Consider the following 20,151-nt stretch of genomic DNA (forward strand, 5'->3'; position numbering starts at 1 on the left):
TTTTATTTCGATTTCGTTCTGATGACATATGTGTACGTCATCATCCCGTACGTGTATGTCATTGGAATGGAACCGGAAGATGCAATAAAATAACTTTATCAGTACCGAGGCTCCCACAAAGCCATGCGGGAGGAGCGTGCTGCACAGTTTAGCGCCAGCCATCTCAGAGAGCGGGCGTGTCGCTACAGTTCTCCGCGGTGAGTACAATGTCTTTAAAAACAACAGCGGTACACCTCAATATAAAATTAATGCCCAACCACTTGCGAGTTCCGAGATTCAGCAGTGAGCGGGACACCCACCCTGCAACTTGCAGACATCTTGGAATGGGAAAAGGTAAATATATCCACGCTGCATTTGTGCAACGAACATGATTCCCCCCCCGCCCCCCCCCCCGTGGCGGGCGTCTCGTGGTTGGCAAGGACCCTCGTGCAAAGGAAATAAATTAGGGTAATTTTTGTGCCTTGCTCTTTATAGCCAACCACTTATGCAACCGCCTGCAGACAGCTACAGGTGACTGACATCGTAATGCTTTATATTATTCGGTGTAAGTTACAACAGCGTTAAAGAAGGGGGTGCTGAAAAGAGTCTTTGGCCTGACATGGGAAGAGTAGCCTAACAAAAGAGAGTCGAACACAATGCCTTGGTAATGTTTTTTCTTCACAGCTGTTTGAATTCATCCTGTGTCTGTGTGCTAAACTGAAAACAACAGAGAAACGTTAAAACAATCTAGAGAAATAGGGGGAAATCCTTGAGAAACCTCGCATGTCTCCAGTTAAAAAAAGAAATCACTTGCAGGGAAAGCAATCGTTGCCAGTGGCGAAGGAGTGCGATGTGTTGTGAACGAGTGGTTAAGTTCTTCCTTGGATAACACTGGTCAACACACTTTTCTGGCATAAGGTATTCCAACGGTTTTAAGGTAATTTTGGGGTGCCGATTCCAAATCTGGCATCAGTTTTTGAGATATCAAATATTGCATTTTCAATAAAAACTGCAGAAGAAAAATATTAAATGTGGATATCTACATACAATTATATTTTAAACACACTATCCTAAAAATATAGCACCATATTTTAACACTAAAGCAGTCACTGACTCGCAACAACTTGCAATCATAAGTGACAGAGTTAATTTCGGGTAAACTCAATTAAAATGGGGTATGCCGATAGCATAAAAATGAGATGTGATAGAGCAAATCTGAGATCAGATTTGGAATCAGCACTCTGAAATTAGTCTTAAACAGCTGCAAAAGTCCAGGCCAGAAAAAAAAAAATTTGTTGACCAGTGTAATTGATGGACAAAGTGCATTGCACTTCAGTGGGATGGTGTCAAAAGGTCACTGTCCAATCGCCACCCACACTTAACACGGGTAGTGAAGTGTATCCTTGCCTGTATACTGCATCGTATTCCCAGACGTCGCCACAGTAACCTCACTCACGACGGCTACCAGATGCAAGCACCAGGATTTTGATCAGCAAGTTGTCTAAACAAGTCGGCCATTAAGAGTGGCAGCAGCAGCAGCAGCAGAGGACTAACGGCCGTTGCCATTGTGCATGTTTCGAGTCCGCATTTCACTGTAAACCATTGTGGTCTGCAGGGCAAGACCCCGGGAAGTTCTGGGAGTAAACACGCACACATTGTTTAAACAGTGGCTCTCACATGAAACCACCATACGCCCCCCCCACCCATTCACTTGGGGTTCAGTCAAATATCCTAACCAATGTCACCAACGGTGGATACGTTTTTAAATCGTGTGAATGAAACAAGTGGAGCTGTTCAAGACAATTGGATTCGGTTGATATCCCCAAATAATTTAGTTGGAGGCTGCCTTTAGTCCTGCGATGTTTATGTGTTTAAAGATAGGCAGTGAGCAGCAGCAACGTATCTACGGCACTGGAAAACTGACAAGGTGAATGACATACCTATGGTACACTACATTATTATGGGCTATGGCTGTGTTAGTTTAACACGAATGCTTTTGCGACCACGATTATCCATGTAAGAGTTGTTTGGGTAAGATTGCTTAAATATAATGGATGTGTTCCCGATTTTCACCATGTATCTGAGAGTCATGTCCGGTTAGGACATTTCAGGTAATACAAAACATACATGTTGTGTTCGATTGATCCGAAAACCAGGAGTGACAGAACTAGTGTAATGTCACTTCCATACTTTACTTGCCAAAAGTAGCTCTAAACGTGGCATGGGGTGATGCAACTATTGTTAGCACGGAGACATTTGACATTGGTATGGAACGTAAATTATTCAAAAATCTGACAAACTAATTTTTTAAAATCCTAAATCGTCATCAAAAATCCAAAATGTTTAAATCCAAGTCATCCATCCCTGTTAAACACCAACACATTGCATGGTGTTTATGTAATCTGTGCCCATTATATTCATTAAATGTAATAATAACTCAAAAAGAGCATATTTGCAATGATGTGCAAGAACTACATTAGTCACGCCTGGAATATCCTGTTTTCCGTGTTGGGCAGGTGTCCTGACAACGATATCATCAGCAGCCACCGCTGGAAGAAAACCAGCACACATCATTGCCATTGCTCATGGTCTCGGGATGTCACAAATCCAGCTTGCTCCAGCAATGACAACTGGCCCTTAGCAGTGCTGGCTCAGAGGAGTCCCATGGGGGCATTGCATCAGCGATCCGCAAGCCACCAGATTCCACGTTGCAATGGCATTTGCGTGCTCGCGGACAACGCAAAAGCAGTGGGGCGGTGGGCTGCATGACCCTCCTCAGAGTAGCCCCGTGTCAATGATTATTCTCGAGCACTTTTAAACGCAATTACCATTTGCCCTGCTCAAACAAACCAAACACTTATCCAGACGCAACCAGCGCACTTCTCACGTCGCCGAGAGAGACGAAGGGGGGGAGAAGGGGGATGGGGCCGCCGTGGTCACTGAGGTCAGGAGACCACGAGTTGTAGTGGAAAGGCTAAAGTCGCCAACCCCCATCAATTTCCTGTCGTTGGCTCTCTGACCGATCGGCAACTACTCTTCAAAAGCCCTGCATTAATTTCGAATTCCCACAGTACAGCCTCGTCCTGTGATGTTACTCCCAGTGTGCGTTCATACGCGTAAAAATTAACCCGTAAAAACAAAGTTTTTCACTATAAATCCTTTATATGCGTGGCGGCTAGAGTCCTCTCGTCCTCTGGCTTGAGATGGCTGCCACCTATGGGCCAGATGATTGCCTGCCACCATTAAGCAATTGATAATTAAATATAATTAATTTTTTCCTAAAAAGTGTAACATTTTTGAAAAAAATGTTCACGAAAATAAATTGTCACGCACAACGAGTCTGTGTGCAAAATGTCAGCTCGATTGGATCACGGGAAGTGGGTTAAAAAACGACCGAAAGATTTGCACGGTCGTAAGCGCACAAGCAAGCAAGCAAGTGAACTTAATATAAAGGATTTAAAAAGTAACTTCACTCAGTTATTCCTCACAAGGGGTTGGGCTGCTCGGATTCTCTTGCCGTTCCCCTCTCCTCTGGTCGAGTCCGCTTTCCTCATATCTGTGTTGGCCCCGTCCCCTAGGGGGCAGCGAAATTTTCTTCAAGGGACACAGCCTGTGGCATGAATACCGTGCAGGATAAATTTCAAATGTGCACGAGGAATGTCATCGGACACACTGTGACGACCAAACAACATGAAACAAATTCCTTTCTAACACCACGTTAACTCGAGGCGTGGGGACATGTGATCTAGGTTTTGTGGTCCGAGTAACCTTAGCTGTGATTTTGCGGCCAGAGGTGGGGGGTTGGATGCGGTGGGGGAGGGGGAGAGGCAGTGGTCTACAATGACGGTCACTATTCCAAAAAGGTTGGAGAAGCCACTGCTCTTCTCTACTCGTGTCCTGCACCAGTCTTTCTATCACACACATTTAGAAGCATGCGTTTACATCATTTAGATTATTTGGCTGCTATACATTTCCACATAAGCCACTTCTAGTTGAGCTATCATTTGTGGCCAGGTTGCTTCTGAAAAATAAGCTTATACCTCACTGGGAAATCACAAAAAAATGTAATTATTAAATTTTTTGTGATTTGCTTACCTTTCCTATAGTTTGCACTCCTACCGTATGTTTGTATTCTTTGTTGTTGTAAATTTCTGACCCCACCCCGACTGGACATCTGTGAAAGAGCTTCATAACCTCATCGGATTCCTCCAGCACGAATAGAGATTCTGATTCTGAATTACTGAAAGCCATCTTCATCTATTCTACCCGACTTTGCTCACATTCAACACGACGTAGATTTATGCAACCTCTGTGACCTATTGAAGAACCGAATCCGTGCTGCAGGAAAGCCTCATCTCTTCGTATAACTGCCTCTTGGCCAGTCTGTTTATTGACATTTCCCTTTTACATTCGTATTGCAGTCGTCGAAAATTCAGTAGAACTATGATTTATTACAACCAAAAGAGTTTGACCAAAATAATAACCAGCATCGTAGTTTGTCCCCACGGACTTAAAACTGTACACGCTGTGTTTCTTTAAAATGTAAAACAGCCATTATTTGTGTTGTGGTTAGCATTTATCGGTTACAGCCTTGACGTGTTTGTACATCTATATAAACTGGCTGCGTGCACAATTGAACCATTTATTTATAGATATGACTGGATACAATATTCATTGTATGTCCCCATACTGTTCAAGATATAGATATATATGAATATACGTGTCATTATGTGTATGCTATATACATGTTGAAAGACACGCTTGCAAAAGGGATGTTCCATTTCAACGGAGTTCCCAGGTGAAATATTTAAATGAATACCCAAGTTCAACTATTTAGCATCAAATGCTCAAAAGAATTACCCACCAAACTTGGAAGGACCCTACTGAATTAGAGTCTTGAGACTCGGTGAAGCTTTCCTGGGTAAAAAAAATCATCTTAATAATAACGGGTCGCCTTCACTACTGTTCACAAAGAGGGCTGTCGGAATCGTTGTTGCTTTAACTCATTCCCAATCGCCCGATGGACAAAGTGTCACAAAAGTCGCCCTTGCTGAAGGGGCCCACGGTGGAATTCCCCGGGTATGGTGGCGCACGGCTGTATATCCAGCGCCTTCGAGAAAGAGAGGCCCGGTGGTGGTGGTTCACTCAAATCATGCACACCAGAAACCTTGCCTGCTACGGGATCAGCGAATTGCTACTAAGGTGACAGAAGGGCCAGCCAAGCTGGATTTCTGGTGCGTTTGCGTCGGGTTTGGTTTTTCTACCATATACGTGGGGAGGTGGAGGGGGTGCTCTTGTTCTTCGAGCACCCACGGTTTCCTTCCCACACAAACGTACAGTACTCAGGAAAGAGAGAGAGAGGACTGGTCAGGCAGCCCGAGCACTTACGCATAAAACTATTCTCCCCCTAAGATTTGGTGAATTGTCATGATTTGATTCAGCCATTGGATTAAAAAAATATTTACCTATTTTTTTGTCCCATTTGCATTCTCACTTGTACGATCTTGTTCGTACTGTCTCATTCACTCCAGTAGCCTAAATCTAAACATTCCCAGCAGTGAATTTTCACAAACATTTACATGAATCACAACTAATCGATTCGCAAATGAACAAGTTGAAGAATATATATGAGGCACAATTAACTTTAATTCATGAGTTGAAAAAAAAAGATCGAGACCAGTGATCCTTAATGAAGAAATTATCACATCAAACGCAATCTTCCACTATCATTCATGGATCTCTCTAACGGCCACTTCACCGTTCCCTCTTCGTGCACGCAAGACATGCAGGTGCTTCTTTCAAAACCCAGACATTGCTGTGTGTCTGACAGCCTCTGAGCCAAGGAGAGGGTTGGGTCGGTATCACCTGGGTTGGCAAATGTTGCAAGTTTGCACCATGGGTAGACAGCTTAGCTAAAATAGTTTTTTTTGGGTTAGATCGCGTAAATATATAAATGTGTCATTAAAACCCGCCACCACCCGACACAGCCAACTAGTAAGGGTTGTCACGTAAACAGAACATGCCAATTCGTCACTAGTACAGCATGCCGGTGTGTTGGAGAGCCAAGCAACAACATTTACAATCTGAGTAAGAAGCGAAACAGGTGGACTTCTCCAAAAATCTGGCTGTCGCCCAATGAAGCTAGTTGTATCCCATTGATGTTCACAGTCCGTAAATATTTCGTTTCACGTTTTTTTCCCCACCCAAAACAATATTCTCCATCAATAAAACTACAGCACTCTTCTTTAAAGAATTTTCTTTCTCACAAAAAGCTACCATGGTGACCTTGCTGTCATACATATTTGTGATCTAGTGATAAAATGCTTTAAAAAAATGCTTTTATCTCTAGATTTGCCACCCTGGGTGGTACGAAAAAAACATTTTTGGGCCAATGGCCCGGGCTTCGAGGCACCAAACTCGCTCTGCGTTGCGGAAACTCCCTTTGGGCGCCGCAGTGACGAGATGTTAACTCCCTCGCCTTGCACGCAGGAGGTCGTGGGTTCGAGCCCAGCCCTGACGCCTGCTGTATATTTGGAGTTTGCATGTTCTCCCTGTTGGATTTTTCTCCGGGTCCTCCGGTTTCCCTCCGCATTTAGAATCAACGTGCGTTTGGAGTATTTCACTGCTATACATGCCCACATGATAAGGGACTTCGTTGAGACGTAAATTGTGGCCAGGTTGCTTTTGACAAAGAGCTACATAGCTCGGTGGGCCATACCTGGTAAAATAAATAAAACAAATTAAAGTTCAGTTTAGTTTCTAATGTCGGCTGCCCATGGGTTCTCCGTGCCTGTGTGCGCACCCGCGGCCCAGGTGGCACGTGATGCCTGTTAGCAGAGCCGCATTCCGGCCTTCGGGTCTTGCTCAGGTTACTCTGCTTCCTGCCTTGGCGAGTAAGGATGCAGATGTGCACACAGGCAGGCAGTCACGCACGCACACGGATGTGGATAGGCGGCTCAGGGTTTTCATCATGTCCTGAGCTGGCACTGCGGAGCCTCTGCCGTTGGAAACCGTGTTTCAGCCCCACGTGATTAAAACAGGTTCTTAAGTGTCGTCGCTTTATGGTCTCACCCAGGTTGCAAGTGATTTGGTGACAAGACGTCAACGTGAATTCCTGCTCAAATGAGTAACAAGACCAGACTCCTCTCCCATTAACAGCGATGAGGCAGTGGCGGAAATTCCACATTGTTATGGTAGGGGTGAGTTTATCCACAGATTAACTATTTCTGATTTCCCCCACACAGCAGTATTAATTTTATTTACCACCTACGGATGATGGGCTATCTTCAACCACCCAACCAGGAATTAAAGTTGCAGCCTCCCGAGTGAGACCTGGCTCACTCTTCTGCTGAGCCCCCTGGACGCTTACCAAAGACCACACGAACAAATTCCACGTTATTTTTGGTTTGTAGCTTAATTTGGCAAATTGCATCTGTGAGAACTAAAAGATATGAGCGCGATTGCTAACTCTGTGACTGAACCTTCTTTGCTGAGGATATGAACGGTGCGCTACTCACGAAGCTAAAAGAGGCCTTGTGAATGGAATACAGTAATGTTTATATGACGTCATCTTTCAGGGGCCAGCCTAACACGAGGTGATGCAACACTCACCGCGAGAGCTCCGAATGGAAATTATTCATCATAACCGAAGCTCCAAAGTCTCACTCAACGTCAAGGTGACATCATGCAGTGGGTTACAGCCGTGTGTTTGTTTGTTTACCTTCCCCCGCACCTCCGATTGGCACGGTTGGCTATGTATGGTGCGAGAGAAGTTTATCGTACACACACACATCATGCTCAATTAAGCGTTGAGAAGGTTGCTCAACTCCTGTTTACAGGCCTGAGCCAGTGTAGGAAATTCCATTCCTATGGCTGGGGGGGGGGGGGGTTCTAACAAACAAACAAAAAAATTGTCGACTTCCCTGCAAAGTGGTGCTCATTGTATCTACCCCAGAGGGATGATGGGCCGAGTCTAACCCCAACCAGGACCTGAAAACATAACCTTCTGATTGCGAGCGGCTCTCTCGCTACTTGACATGTGTACACTGTCCGTAAGGACTGAAAAGGTACTGTGGCTTTATTTCGTAAAGCTGTGTGGCTTAAATGTTGCACACATTTATGCATATTGGAGCATCATCGATTTTTATCTGCACAACTTTGTTCAGCACGTCGGTTACTCCTGTTGCTCACAAATATCCACAGGTAAGAGGAGTTGAGCCTGCAAGTGTTTGTGGAAAAGACAAATCCAGTTGCAATTTCATCCTATTATTAGTTGGCACAAGTTACACCCCGAAGTGGCTGCTTTAGGCACCAATTACAGGCACAGTATGACGAACGTCTAGTGGGCGGTGACACCCTACATCAAAACGACCGATGATGATGTTGCCTGACGGTTTTATGATGATAAGATTAATGATAATGGTGGATTGATGACGGATGCCAACAATGACGATACAAGTTTTGATGGTGAGGCCGCCTAGTCAGCAAGTCGAGGGGGAGAGCACCCTGCGATGCCGCACCAGATTGCGGTGTCGGCGGGGTATACTTTGTGGCTACATCAGTCCGGGCTTATCCTTCCGGCCGCTTTGTTCCTGGAATGTAAGCTGGGCACACGCAGACACCACAACAAGCCATGATCTACGCTCCCATTCACTCTCAACCTGACTCTCCGCTCACAAACATCCATAGCCGCTGCTGGTCTCACTCATCATGTATAACAGAGCCGGTAAAATGTTTGCAAATTTTTCGTGGTGGGCAGCAGGGCAAAAACGATAATATTAATAATATATCACTATGGAACACGATTTTTGTTCATAGATAGTAAGTGTTATTTTCTAATTGCTTATGCCTCAAAGTATAGAAAATAGATATTATTCCCCACAAACTTTGCTTTTGTGACCAGGACTTTATGTGAAGGAATGACACAATTGCACACCACGTTTTCTCATTGAAAATACGTAAATTTCAAAATAGCACTGTCCTGGTCACAAAAGCAAAGTTTGTGGGGAATAATATCTATTTTCTATACTTTGAGGCATAAGCCATTAGAAAATAACACTTACTATCCAGGAACAATTTCTTTTTATCAATTTGCTACACAGTAATATGCATATCACAGAGCAGCTGTGCCGATGTGTAAGCTGAAACATGTAAAGTCCTTTTGTCAATAACCATCATGTGAGTTGTGGGGGTTAATTGACCTAATAACCACAGGAGGCCCTCATCCAGCAGCTGATTGACAAGTGCTCAACACGTATCGCTTGCGTAGGAGTGAAGTGTGAATACCGGCACCACGACTCGCTCAAACAGGACTTGACAGACATTGAGTGCAAGAGGACAGACACCGGTGCAGGCGTGTATATGCTACCACCAAGTCATAAGGTTGGAACATAGATGGGCAGTGTGTAACAGCTGACTGCCCCCCCCCCCCTCTAGCCCCCACCACCACCCACCTCTTGGAGAGAAGAGTCAAGACATATGCTGCTTTACATTAATTAACGGTTTAAAGCTTTCATGACTGCAGGAATTCATACTCTTTGGGTCTCTCGGTCAAATCACGTAAATAGAAATAATAGATGACGACGTTTCGATCGCAACACAAGCAATCGTCCTTCCTCTCTCACCTGAAGACGATTACACAAACTTCAAAACTGTTCCCACAACCCAGAATCCAGTTCGTACAGAGGTTTGTCATCCGCCGAGGATGAAGTCGTAGCGATATTAACAGCAGGTGATAAATGCGATGCCGACCATTGCAAAGAAAAAGCTGTGTGAAACCGCCATTCCATGCAGCCATAGAAAATGCCTGGTGCCTGCAGATGCCTTCAAGCACCCCTCACCCTCCTCCTCCCCCCCCCACCACCACATCCCTTGCATCTCTCTCACTGTCACCGCCTCACCCACAACCCCCCCACCATCACCCCGTTCCAGCCCAATTAAAGCCAAGGTTTCATTCTGAAAGCTCAGGACCCCAGGGAGGGTGGTGGGGGGAAGACGCAAAAAATGCCAAGTATGGGGACACTACTGTGGGAATGTGCGGTACAGTGGGGTCTGGTGGAATTAAATAATGAATGACGTTTTGGTCGACTCGTATTGACTCTGTCCCCCATGTGTGGGCTGGCGTGGCTCGGGGCTCATGGCTGTGTCAGGCCACTCGGCCCGGGACAAATGAGGGCCCTCCGTTTGAATGGGGGCAACAACCTTAGATTAACCGAGGTTCGCTGGTGTGTCATTCGGTATTTTTTTTCAAACTGGACGATGGAATAAACCCGTTGGGACACGTGAACCGTTGTCTCGTTTTCAAACAGCGACCCTTGTAAGCAAGTTTGATGCTGTCAATGCTGCCCCAATGACTATAACAGAAGGAAAAAAAACTGGTTTAACACGTAGTAGGCTTTCGCGACAAATATAATCCAGGTTATTTTGGGTTCGATCGCGTAACTATAAATGTGCCGTTAAACCTACCACTACCCCATACAGAAAATTTGTAAGGTTTGTCACGTAAACAAAACGTACCAATAAGTTACTACTTCAGCACACCGGTGTGTTGGAGAGTAAACCCACACCATTTACATTTTGCGTACGAAATTTCGCTGGTGATCACAACCAGGCAATATCTATATTTATGGAGAAGTTTTCCTTGTTTTGGTCTCAAGAGTTAAGGCGATGTCATCACTCTGAACCTATCAGGTGCGAAAACTAGATGGGGGGGGGGGTTAATAGTCATATCAGTTACAATGGAAAGGAAAACACTATAATAAAAATTTGGTTGCTTGCTTTGGTCTAGCCGAGCTACGAGGGTCAACGTTCATAAATATATCAGATGACAACATGTGGCAAGTCACTTTACAGAGCATGCAGGAGAGCTGTCCAGTGTGAGGGTAAGCAAGGCCCCTCTTCAAGTGATACAAAAACTATTCCAGTGAGTCCTCAGAAAGGCTACCCAAACAAGATGAGGCTCTGATATGCGCGAAGGGGTTGTGAAGACATTCCTTCACCACGTGCCATAACTCCTACAATACAATTGGGATGCAATTGGTGATAAAAAAAAATAACAGAGGATAACACAAGTTGATGTCAAAAAAACTAATACCTTGTATTTTTAAGATATCCAGCCAGGTGGCTCAGCAGCAGAGCCAGCGGGCTCGCAACCGCAAGGTTGGGAGTTCAAAACCTGGTTTGGTGGTTGACTCAGCCCATCATCCCCTCACGGATACGGCTTTGTGGAGAAGTCAACAGTGATCGTCCTATGGATAGAGGCACGCCCCTGTCATCGAAGTGCGGAATTTGCACCACTGGCTCAGGGCTGTAAACGGTGGATGAGCACCACCCCAATCTTCAGGAGATTGCTAATACAATATTTAAGGTATCCCTTGTAATGAAAACAATTTTTTTTTTACCAGGTCAGGCCTACCGAGCTGTATAGTTATTTTTCATTAACGACCTGGCCACAAATTGTAGCTTAACGAAGCGGCTTTTCACGTGGAAATTTATCGCAGACAAATATTCTAAACGGATGATTCTAAATGTGGAGGGGAAAACCGCAGGATCTGGAAAAAATCCACGTGACTACGGGGAGAACATGCAAACTCCAAATACATGGGTGTCAGGGTAGGGATGGAACCCATGACCTCCTGTATACCAGGTGAGGTAGTTAACAGCTCACTACCGTGGCACCCATAATAAAATAATAATCATAATAATGTATCGTCATCTATGAATGAAGGCTTTCCTACACTTTTTTGTAATGGGGGTTGTTTGACTACATTTAACCAAGCAGATCAGTGAGGGCTGGTAAAGGACTTGTTCACATATCAATCACCACTCAAGGCCTCAAACTGAGATTTCCAGGTTCACAGGACAATGATCTAACCACTGCCCACCACCCCACCCTTACTACTTACAAGAGAACTCTTGAATTAGATGTAGAGTACATCACTTTTATAAACTGCATTTTTGTTTAAAACGCAATACACTTTTGTGTAAATCTTTCAAGATGTATACACCTCCTACGTATTATTCAATCTATTCTTATATCCGTATTAAGAGGTCATCACTGCCCCTGCTGCCAATGCTTCCTTTCTTATGCCAGAGCCCATCATTAGATTTTTAAAATATATTGAATTTTTTTATTTTAATGCTGAGTGGCTGCTGTTGCTGTGTCCTGTACGGTGCTTTGAGGCCCTTGATGAAGAGCGCTATATATAAATGGAACTATCATTATATTGTTCTGCAAACACCCAAGATCCTGCTTTAACTGCATCTCACCATCTGACTTTAGGTACGTTTCACTTTGACCCCTGACCTCTGGCTGCCTCCGATAATGCCTTTCTCAGTCATCTGCCCATTCTATTATTGTACAGAACCCCAATCTCACTTGGCACGGAGACAATCAATGAAAACATGTGTTATGTTTCACTTGGTTTTTAATGAACAATCTGAGTGTTAAAATGCGTACCCTAAATTATGTTCAGAGGAAAGTGCTTGAATAGTTATAGCCATAATAAAGGTGGGCTGAAGTAGTAACTACTTGTCATTTTGTTTACGTTACAAATCCCTTACTGATTGGCCGTGTCGGGTGATGGAGGGTTGACACATTTATACTTACGCGATCTAACCCAAAAACCTTTATTATGAATAATATTGGTTGTGAAAGCCTGTGTGTTAAACTAGTTATAGCCAGTTTGTTAATCCACTGCTGGATGAGGACCTTCCCCCCCCCCACCCCCCCTAGCTGTGCGGGCCATGAGGGTTATTGGACCACATTTCACCACGTTGGTCAGTGCTGGTTGGTGAAAGTGGATTTTGATTCACGGCCCTATACGGCTCACATACGCCCATAACACCTTTTTATTTGAAATTGCATGGTGGTCACCCATGCCAAGCACTACCCAGGCTCAAGCCTGCTTAGCTGAAGGGCTCGGGAACATTGCGTGCGATTTGTCCATCGGCAAGAGCTAAGCACAAAAATAAACTCTTGACGGGCCAGCAGTCACTTAATTAAATGATCGGCCCTCTGTTAAAGGCTGCATGATAATGGGATTATCCAATTAGTGCCTAATCGGCTAGCTAATAAGATTTACACTGGTAATGCTGTGTCGATTCTACTGATTTGACACTGCCCGTTCTATAAACGTGTTGAAAGTACTATATTCACCTGTCCCGCAAGGGCCAGTATTTTTATTTTATTTGCGCGTCAATAATGACCCACAAGTGTGACGATTCATTAAATTGTGGGGGGGGGGGGGGGGATGTTTACATCTCGAACCTCCACACTCTTTAAGGTAACTGCCATCTCAAGATTTTAACCCTGCATCATTAGTCATGGGTAAAACGGGTCCTCATGTGCAGCATACGAGGTTGGTCTCAGTCAAGTCATCGATGACCGAATGGAAATTCCATTGCAATAACATAGCAGAGGGCAAATGCATCTCCCTGCTCGCATAGGAAATCGGGTCAGGATTATCCCGAATGACAGTGGTGAGCACAGTGGTGTAAATTCTACCTTCCTATGGCAGCAGCAAGTCTGCCCACAGGATTACTCCGGTTGGCTTCCCAAAATAGTGTTTTATCATCGACCTTTTAGGGAAGAAGATTGGCTTAAATTTTGATTTAAAACTTTCGTGACTGCAGGAATACATATTCTTGGTTCTTTCGGTAAAGTCACGTACATGGAAATAAAAAATAATTAAGTAAAAAATTAAATGAAAATAATAAAAGCAAAATAATAAATTTAAAATAATAAAAGCAAAAACCCACAGTGGTTTATTTTATTTTATTATTTTCAATGTATATATTTTTTATTTATTTCTCTCTTTGTGACATTACCGAAAGAACCAAGAATAAGATCGGCTTAGTCACTGCCAAACTAGGATTTGAACTCGCAACCTATGATTGGACGTCGCTCGCACTACCACTGATTCACAAAAAAAGATAAGAAGCAAATGTCTCCCCCTGTGCTCATCTCAATTGGCAGCCATGAGAAAGTGGGTGAAATTCCATATTTTTATGGCAGGGGCTAGTATCTATAGAGTACAACCACAATTGACTACCGCCAAAATTCTCCTCATTGAAGTAACCCGGATGGGATTATAGGGACAAGCTGGCTCCTGAATGGAATTTTTAACTCCAGAACTACGGGTCGTGCACTCCAACCACATTACCCTGCGGCCGAACCGAGACGCATTCCCCGAATGATTTAACACGTACGCATAACGGGTGCTTTTGGAATGGTGGGGAGAAACCAACCAGGCAGCCGCATAACTCACAGGTCGAACGCACAGCATGTGAGCAACCTAGATCTGTACCAGGCTATTGCCGTCAAACTGACGCGAGAGGCTGTAATGCAGAGCGATAAATAAATAAATAGCTGCCACGTGCTCTGCTCTCAAAAGATCGAGGCCACGGTCCCCACCCCCCGCTCCCCAAAGTGCACGGGTCAGTGCGCCACGCAAGTTACTCTCTGCTCAATACCATGGAAGAAGCCCTGAGCATTGCATCTTTGCCAGAGATACATGCGTAGCTCAGCTGTAGGGAGGGGAGGGAGTGCAGGCAGGCAGGCAGATGGGCTGGCCTGCTGAATTCAACTCTGAACAACCGCACGGAATCCTCGTAGCTTGAGCGTTACTATTCCTCTATCTACAGCATCACCGATGCGACGATAATGACGGTGTTCCTGGAAAAGCCATTGTCAAAGGGATAAGAGGACACGGGCAACAGATGGCACTGAGCAGTGGAGATAGTGGGGGTGGGTGTTCAGCTCTATTGGTGACCCTGAGCCAGAAGTGGTGGATATTCCAAAATCCCATGGCAGGAGCATAGTTCTCCACATGACAACTACTGTTGATTTCCCACAAAGTGGCCCTCGTTTATTGACCTCCCAATTGATAATGTCCGAGTGGACACTTGACCAACAACATGTTAACTCCACCATTGGAACCTCCTTTGCAAGTAGCAATATGATAATTGTTTTTTTACCCTTTTATCTGGCAACAAAACTGACACCTTTTTATATATTTTTTATAACATGTTAACTTGCAACCTTCTGACAGCGAGTCTTGCGTTTGAACCACAGTACCGATCATCCGGGGGTCGTTAAAAGGAGTAGCCCCTTAACAGGAAGTCAACAGGAGTTGTGCTATGAAGAGACTGACCCATGTGATAAGAGCATTAAATCTTTAGCACTAATGCAGTATTGCCAATAGACATGAGTGTGGTACCCAAGCAATCGATTGAGATGCTTTAAAAGTTTACTATAAGCATCAGAACTCTAGGGCACAGTAATAGGATGGTACAAAAAGTATGTTCAGTACCATTATAATTACCAAATCAATATTCTTAAAGGTATATTAACATATAATAAATACCCTTTGATGTTATAAATGAACCTTATGGCGGTACCCCAGGGTACCATAGTACTCCGGCTATCGCATAATGTCCGTGATGCAGTCATTTTTAGTCTGTTGATGGTCGGCGATGCGGCAATCAACTCATCTCGACGAGCTGTACACGATGCACTATGGTGCATACGAGTGTTCAGGGTTTCAGCGCAATCGTCCTCGCTGCGTTTCGACATCGCGGAGTGGCACTGATTTAGGATTGATTGGTACCCCAGTCGCGTGTGTCCCAGAAATAAAATATTTAATTGCCTCGGCCATTTTGTATTATTTGATACCCCAGGGTACCGCCATAAAGATGAAATATACAGACAACGAAATTCTTCAATATCTGGGGTAATGTGGGGGAGGAGTGATCTGGATAGTACACATGTGCGTTGCATTATCCATGTAAATTCTGCTTCTTGTATATATTGTTGACCGACGTAGCTAAACATGCTTACAGTGTGACTTGTATTGGGAAAACCGTCCACATTTTTTTACATTACCGGCAAATAACTCAATTGGGATTACACATGGGAACATCACCACCCTATACTGTGAAATACATCAGAATAAGAATATTTATTCATACTGTAGGAATCCGATGAGCTATAAAGCTCTTTTTCACAGATGTCTAGTAGGGGCGGCTAAGAATGTTACAATAACAAACAGTACAAAACAGGATAGGAGTGCAAAGTACAAGAAAGGTAAACAAATCACCTAACACACACAAATAAAACTAAACCATCCCCTTCCTACCAGGCCAAAAGCCACAAATGATAGCTCAACAAAGTGGCCCATCATTTGGACATTTGAACCTTATGGCGGGACCCCGGGGTCCCATAAGCCACCGGCTCTCGCATAAACTGCGTTGCGAAGTCATTTTATGTTTGTTGAAGGCGAACGATACGGCGATCTATTCCTCTCGACGAGCTCTACACGAGGCGCTAATCAAAGTTTCAAAGTTTTGTTTGTGACTATGGCAATTTTGGCAACGACGGGTGCTTGGTGAAGAACGAGAGTATTTATTTCTGGTGGGTCGCGGGGTTTATGTGCGCGGTGGGACGAAGTCGCCAAAAATAAATTGATTACGATACTGACTTCCGTTTATTCGGGACCCGGGGGTCCCGCCATAATGTTCATTTATAGCACCAAAACAATGACTGGATCCACTTTAAAGATATTCTTCAGACTCAACGAGGCTTTTCTGGGTAAGCAACTACCATGATAACAATAAAACTGGGTTGGTGGTGGAAGGCAAAAGATCGTCTCAAACAGGAACTAATTATATCCTGACGAGCAGAACCACTATCATAATGATTCATTCATCTATTTGCTTGGCTGTTATTTCCACGACAATTGCTTCCGCCCCCCCCCACCGCCTTTGTTCACATTACCGTGTTTTGTTGATCGCTTATTAATAGCCGCCCGACACTCGCTGTGCGACAGGGACAGGTGGGGCCCGGCGATGCGCGTGCGCCTATACACGGGAGCAGCGGGCATGAGCGGTGGACCCTGCGGCCCTCCCCACACCACAGGCGCCCCCCCCCGCCGCCCCCCTGCCCGCTCTCGCATTCCGCGGCAAGCCTCGCGAGTAAACAGCACATTCCGAGCAGCTCTACAGAGCCGCCACCAAACATTTCCCAAATACAGATCTGCGCCACGGCCGCCGCCGACTCCTTAACGCTGCAGAAGCGATGAAGATCGTTGAGCAGCGTTGTTGAGCAGTGGTGGTGGGGGGGGCACCTCGGCAGGCTTGGTGGCACTACCAGGCGAGCGAAAAGTCTGCGGCTCGACAAAAGAAAAACAATAACTGGACCCCTCTGATCCAATCAAATATCGGCACGGGCTGGGGAAGGACAACAAACTAAACTATAATACATCAGTAATGTGTTTTAATTATTATTAATGTTTCTGTAGACTGGTCCTCGTCATAAGATTGTGGAATTCCACCACTGATCCACCAACAAAGTTGCAGATGTCATCGTCGTTGACAAGGCAGAACCACCAGATCCACCATCCGAGGGTCCAGCATCAGATCCTATTGCCGGGACACTAACTTCACGAAGACTCGTAAATCCATAAAAGGCTATTGTAAATTATAAACTATTGTTCGTTACCCTGCTTCAGCTGCCCTGATAGTTTCTTCAAAAGAGAGATCCCACTGACATACATAAAAATCTCTTATCTCGTATAGCTCTCTTTTAAATAAACTTGTCCCTCAGTTAACAATGACATCTGTTCACGGTTTTATCGGTTAAACGTTCGGCCTCCCATCGGACCCCATGGTGTCGACTAACGTTAACATTCTGACTAACGGCATGTTTACATTCTGCAAGCGGGGTGCCGATTTCGGCCAATCCGAGTGCTCGTAAGTGGGGCTGAGCCGTGCCCTCAGCCAATCAGCGACGCCCATTTATGAGCGCTTAGACCTCGAATGGCTTTGTTTACGTTACGTTTTCTGCTTTGGCGGTGGAAACAGATCCTCTTGTAGACTCAGTGATTTTTACGTATCTTTCAACTCATAAGTGAAATTGTGAATTCGATTTACAGTTATTTCGGTTAACAGTAGTGTTTATGGAACGGATTTAAAACGTTAACAGAGGGACTACTGTATATTTATTTTCTATCTCTTTCATATCTATCGGATTCATGTTATGCCTGCATAATGCTCGTGTATCCTATTGCACTCCTCTTAATACCGCTCATCTATCTGGTTGGAGACCAACTGCTTTATTAATTACGTGACATGTCTATAGCTGGCTCACGGCCAATAAACAGGGATGAGCAAAACTCAATGCTAAATTTAGCCAGGGGACCCCCCAGACCTCTGCATTAACTAGACAGCTCTGTCAGAGAAGCCTTGACGAGGTTCTCCAAGTAACACACGAGGTGTAGATTCCCTGTCCCACATTCTAATGGGGAGAGATTCCTACAGAGAAGCATTTCTGAATAACCCCCAAGAGGCTTTTAATTCACAAGAGGATGGGGAGAAGTCTCATAGGATGAGCTTCACTGAAACGATGACTTCAGAGCCTGTGGTCCAAATACAATTGTTAAGTGTGTCGTTTGTAATGAATTGCAAAAACAATGCAATTTTATTTCTGCTTATGATTCTGCCGTAATTGAAAAAACATGAGCCCATGTGGTTCATAATGGAACATTGCAGAGCTCAAAGTGGAAACTTCAAGGTGAGCAGATCATCGCAGCCAGTCAATGATGTCACCATAGCTTAGAATCCAAATCTTTATGTATACAGGAGGAATCCGATGAGCTATGAAGCTCTTTTTCACAGGTGTCCAGTAGGGGCGGGTCAGAACGTTACAAGAAACAATACAAAGGAGTGCAAAGTATAGGAAAAGTAAGAAAATCACAATTATTTTTTTACTATTTTTATTTTACCAGGTAGAAGCCGAGTTATTAGCTTCTTTTTAAGAAGCGACCTGGACACCCATCATATCCTTTCCACCATTACATCTCACAGCTCCTGTACAACTAACACTTGACCTCTAAGGCCTCCTCGTACAGCAGGTGACATGAAATTGAGTTGCAGGCCATATCCTACCTACAGGGCATAGGTTTCCCCCCCACCCCCCCGTTCCTATTGCACAGTGTGCTACCATGTGGCTTCATGCGTCTTGCCTTGGGCATCAGCAATGTGAGAAATGGTGAGGGGCTTGGAAAAGGAGAGACCAAGGGAGTGGATGTCACACAGAGACAGACCACTTACCGACAACCATAAGTGTGAATTCGAATCCACGCTTGACCGATTTTCTGTACACCTGGTTGGGTAGGTTTGCAAACCCAACATAGCCTTCAAGCGGTTTTTGCTGTTGAGACAGAGCACAAGGCACAGAGTGTCAATGCGTGCATGCATTCTCATCGCTGCCGTCATTATCATCATCATCATCATCCGTAACATCGATGACACTACAGCAGTTTGATCCAGAGGCATCTAGATTATTACATTTCACGTCGCCAGTCACTGGTGACCGGGCTGAGGCCAGCCAGCAACTCGCCACACTAGAGAACGCGGTTCTCAATCATGGGCAACTACCCAGATTCGAACCCAAGATCTCAGCAGTGTCAACTTGGTGGTGTTCGTATATTTGTATGTGGATGTGTGAGTGTACATTGTGTGGCCCTCAAGGTGCACATGGCCTGGCACAAGCGTCGTGGTGACGTCACCGCCACTTAGTGGCGAATGGCGGTTGTTGTTGTACATTGTGTTACTGTGTGTGTGTATGGTGATGGTGCAGTGGTTTGTACACTGGGGTAGAAACTCAGCGACCGAGTTAATTTTTCAGCAATGACAAGTAAACTGGATATCTAGATGTGTCCTTGGCTTCGACAGGTCAAATCAGTCTGAAATGAGTACATGGTGCAGTGTGTTAACATCGACATGGTGCGACAAAGGTAACCCGGGAGTGCTTCTGGCCATAACACCCCTTCATGTGCTATGCTAGCCTTAATAGAAATTTGCTCACAGCACTTGCCCCAACGGTCTGTTAAGGCTATACAGGAGATCTTTGTCATTGTTGCATGTCTATGTGGGTCTGGGTGCATGGATGTGTCTTTTGGGAAGGGATGCACATGAGAAGCCTTAGAGGAGAGTCAAACTCGTACATTTTATAAGGCATTTCTGGTGATGCCATCAACACACATATCATAAGCCACATTTCAATTCATCAAAATTACGACAGTGAACAGACTCCCAAAGATACTTGCCGGACTACGTTAGCATAACATATGAGGCAGAGAGCCAGACTAAACCACCTGCAGGATGTCAAGGGTT

At 44.7% G+C, this 20,151-nt stretch overlaps 1 protein-coding gene across 2 annotated transcripts in view; it reads right to left on the reverse strand.

Moving 5' to 3' along the window:
* Nucleotides 1-19,180, reverse strand: part of SEPTIN7 (septin 7) — a 56,934-nt gene extending 37,754 nt beyond the window's left edge. For both annotated transcript variants that reach the window (XM_078879688.1, XM_078879689.1), the window contains exon 1: nucleotides 19,087-19,180. In XM_078879688.1, the coding sequence (XP_078735814.1) occupies nucleotides 19,087-19,096 (10 nt within the window). In that variant the 5' untranslated portion in view covers nucleotides 19,097-19,180. The remainder of the gene's footprint in view (nucleotides 1-19,086) is intronic.
* Between the last annotated feature and the right edge of the window lie 971 nt (nucleotides 19,181-20,151).

The sequence above is a fragment of the Lampetra fluviatilis genome, chromosome 54 (genome assembly GCF_964198595.1).
Source record: "Lampetra fluviatilis chromosome 54, kcLamFluv1.1, whole genome shotgun sequence".
Lineage (NCBI taxonomy): Eukaryota > Metazoa > Chordata > Hyperoartia > Petromyzontiformes > Petromyzontidae > Lampetra > Lampetra fluviatilis.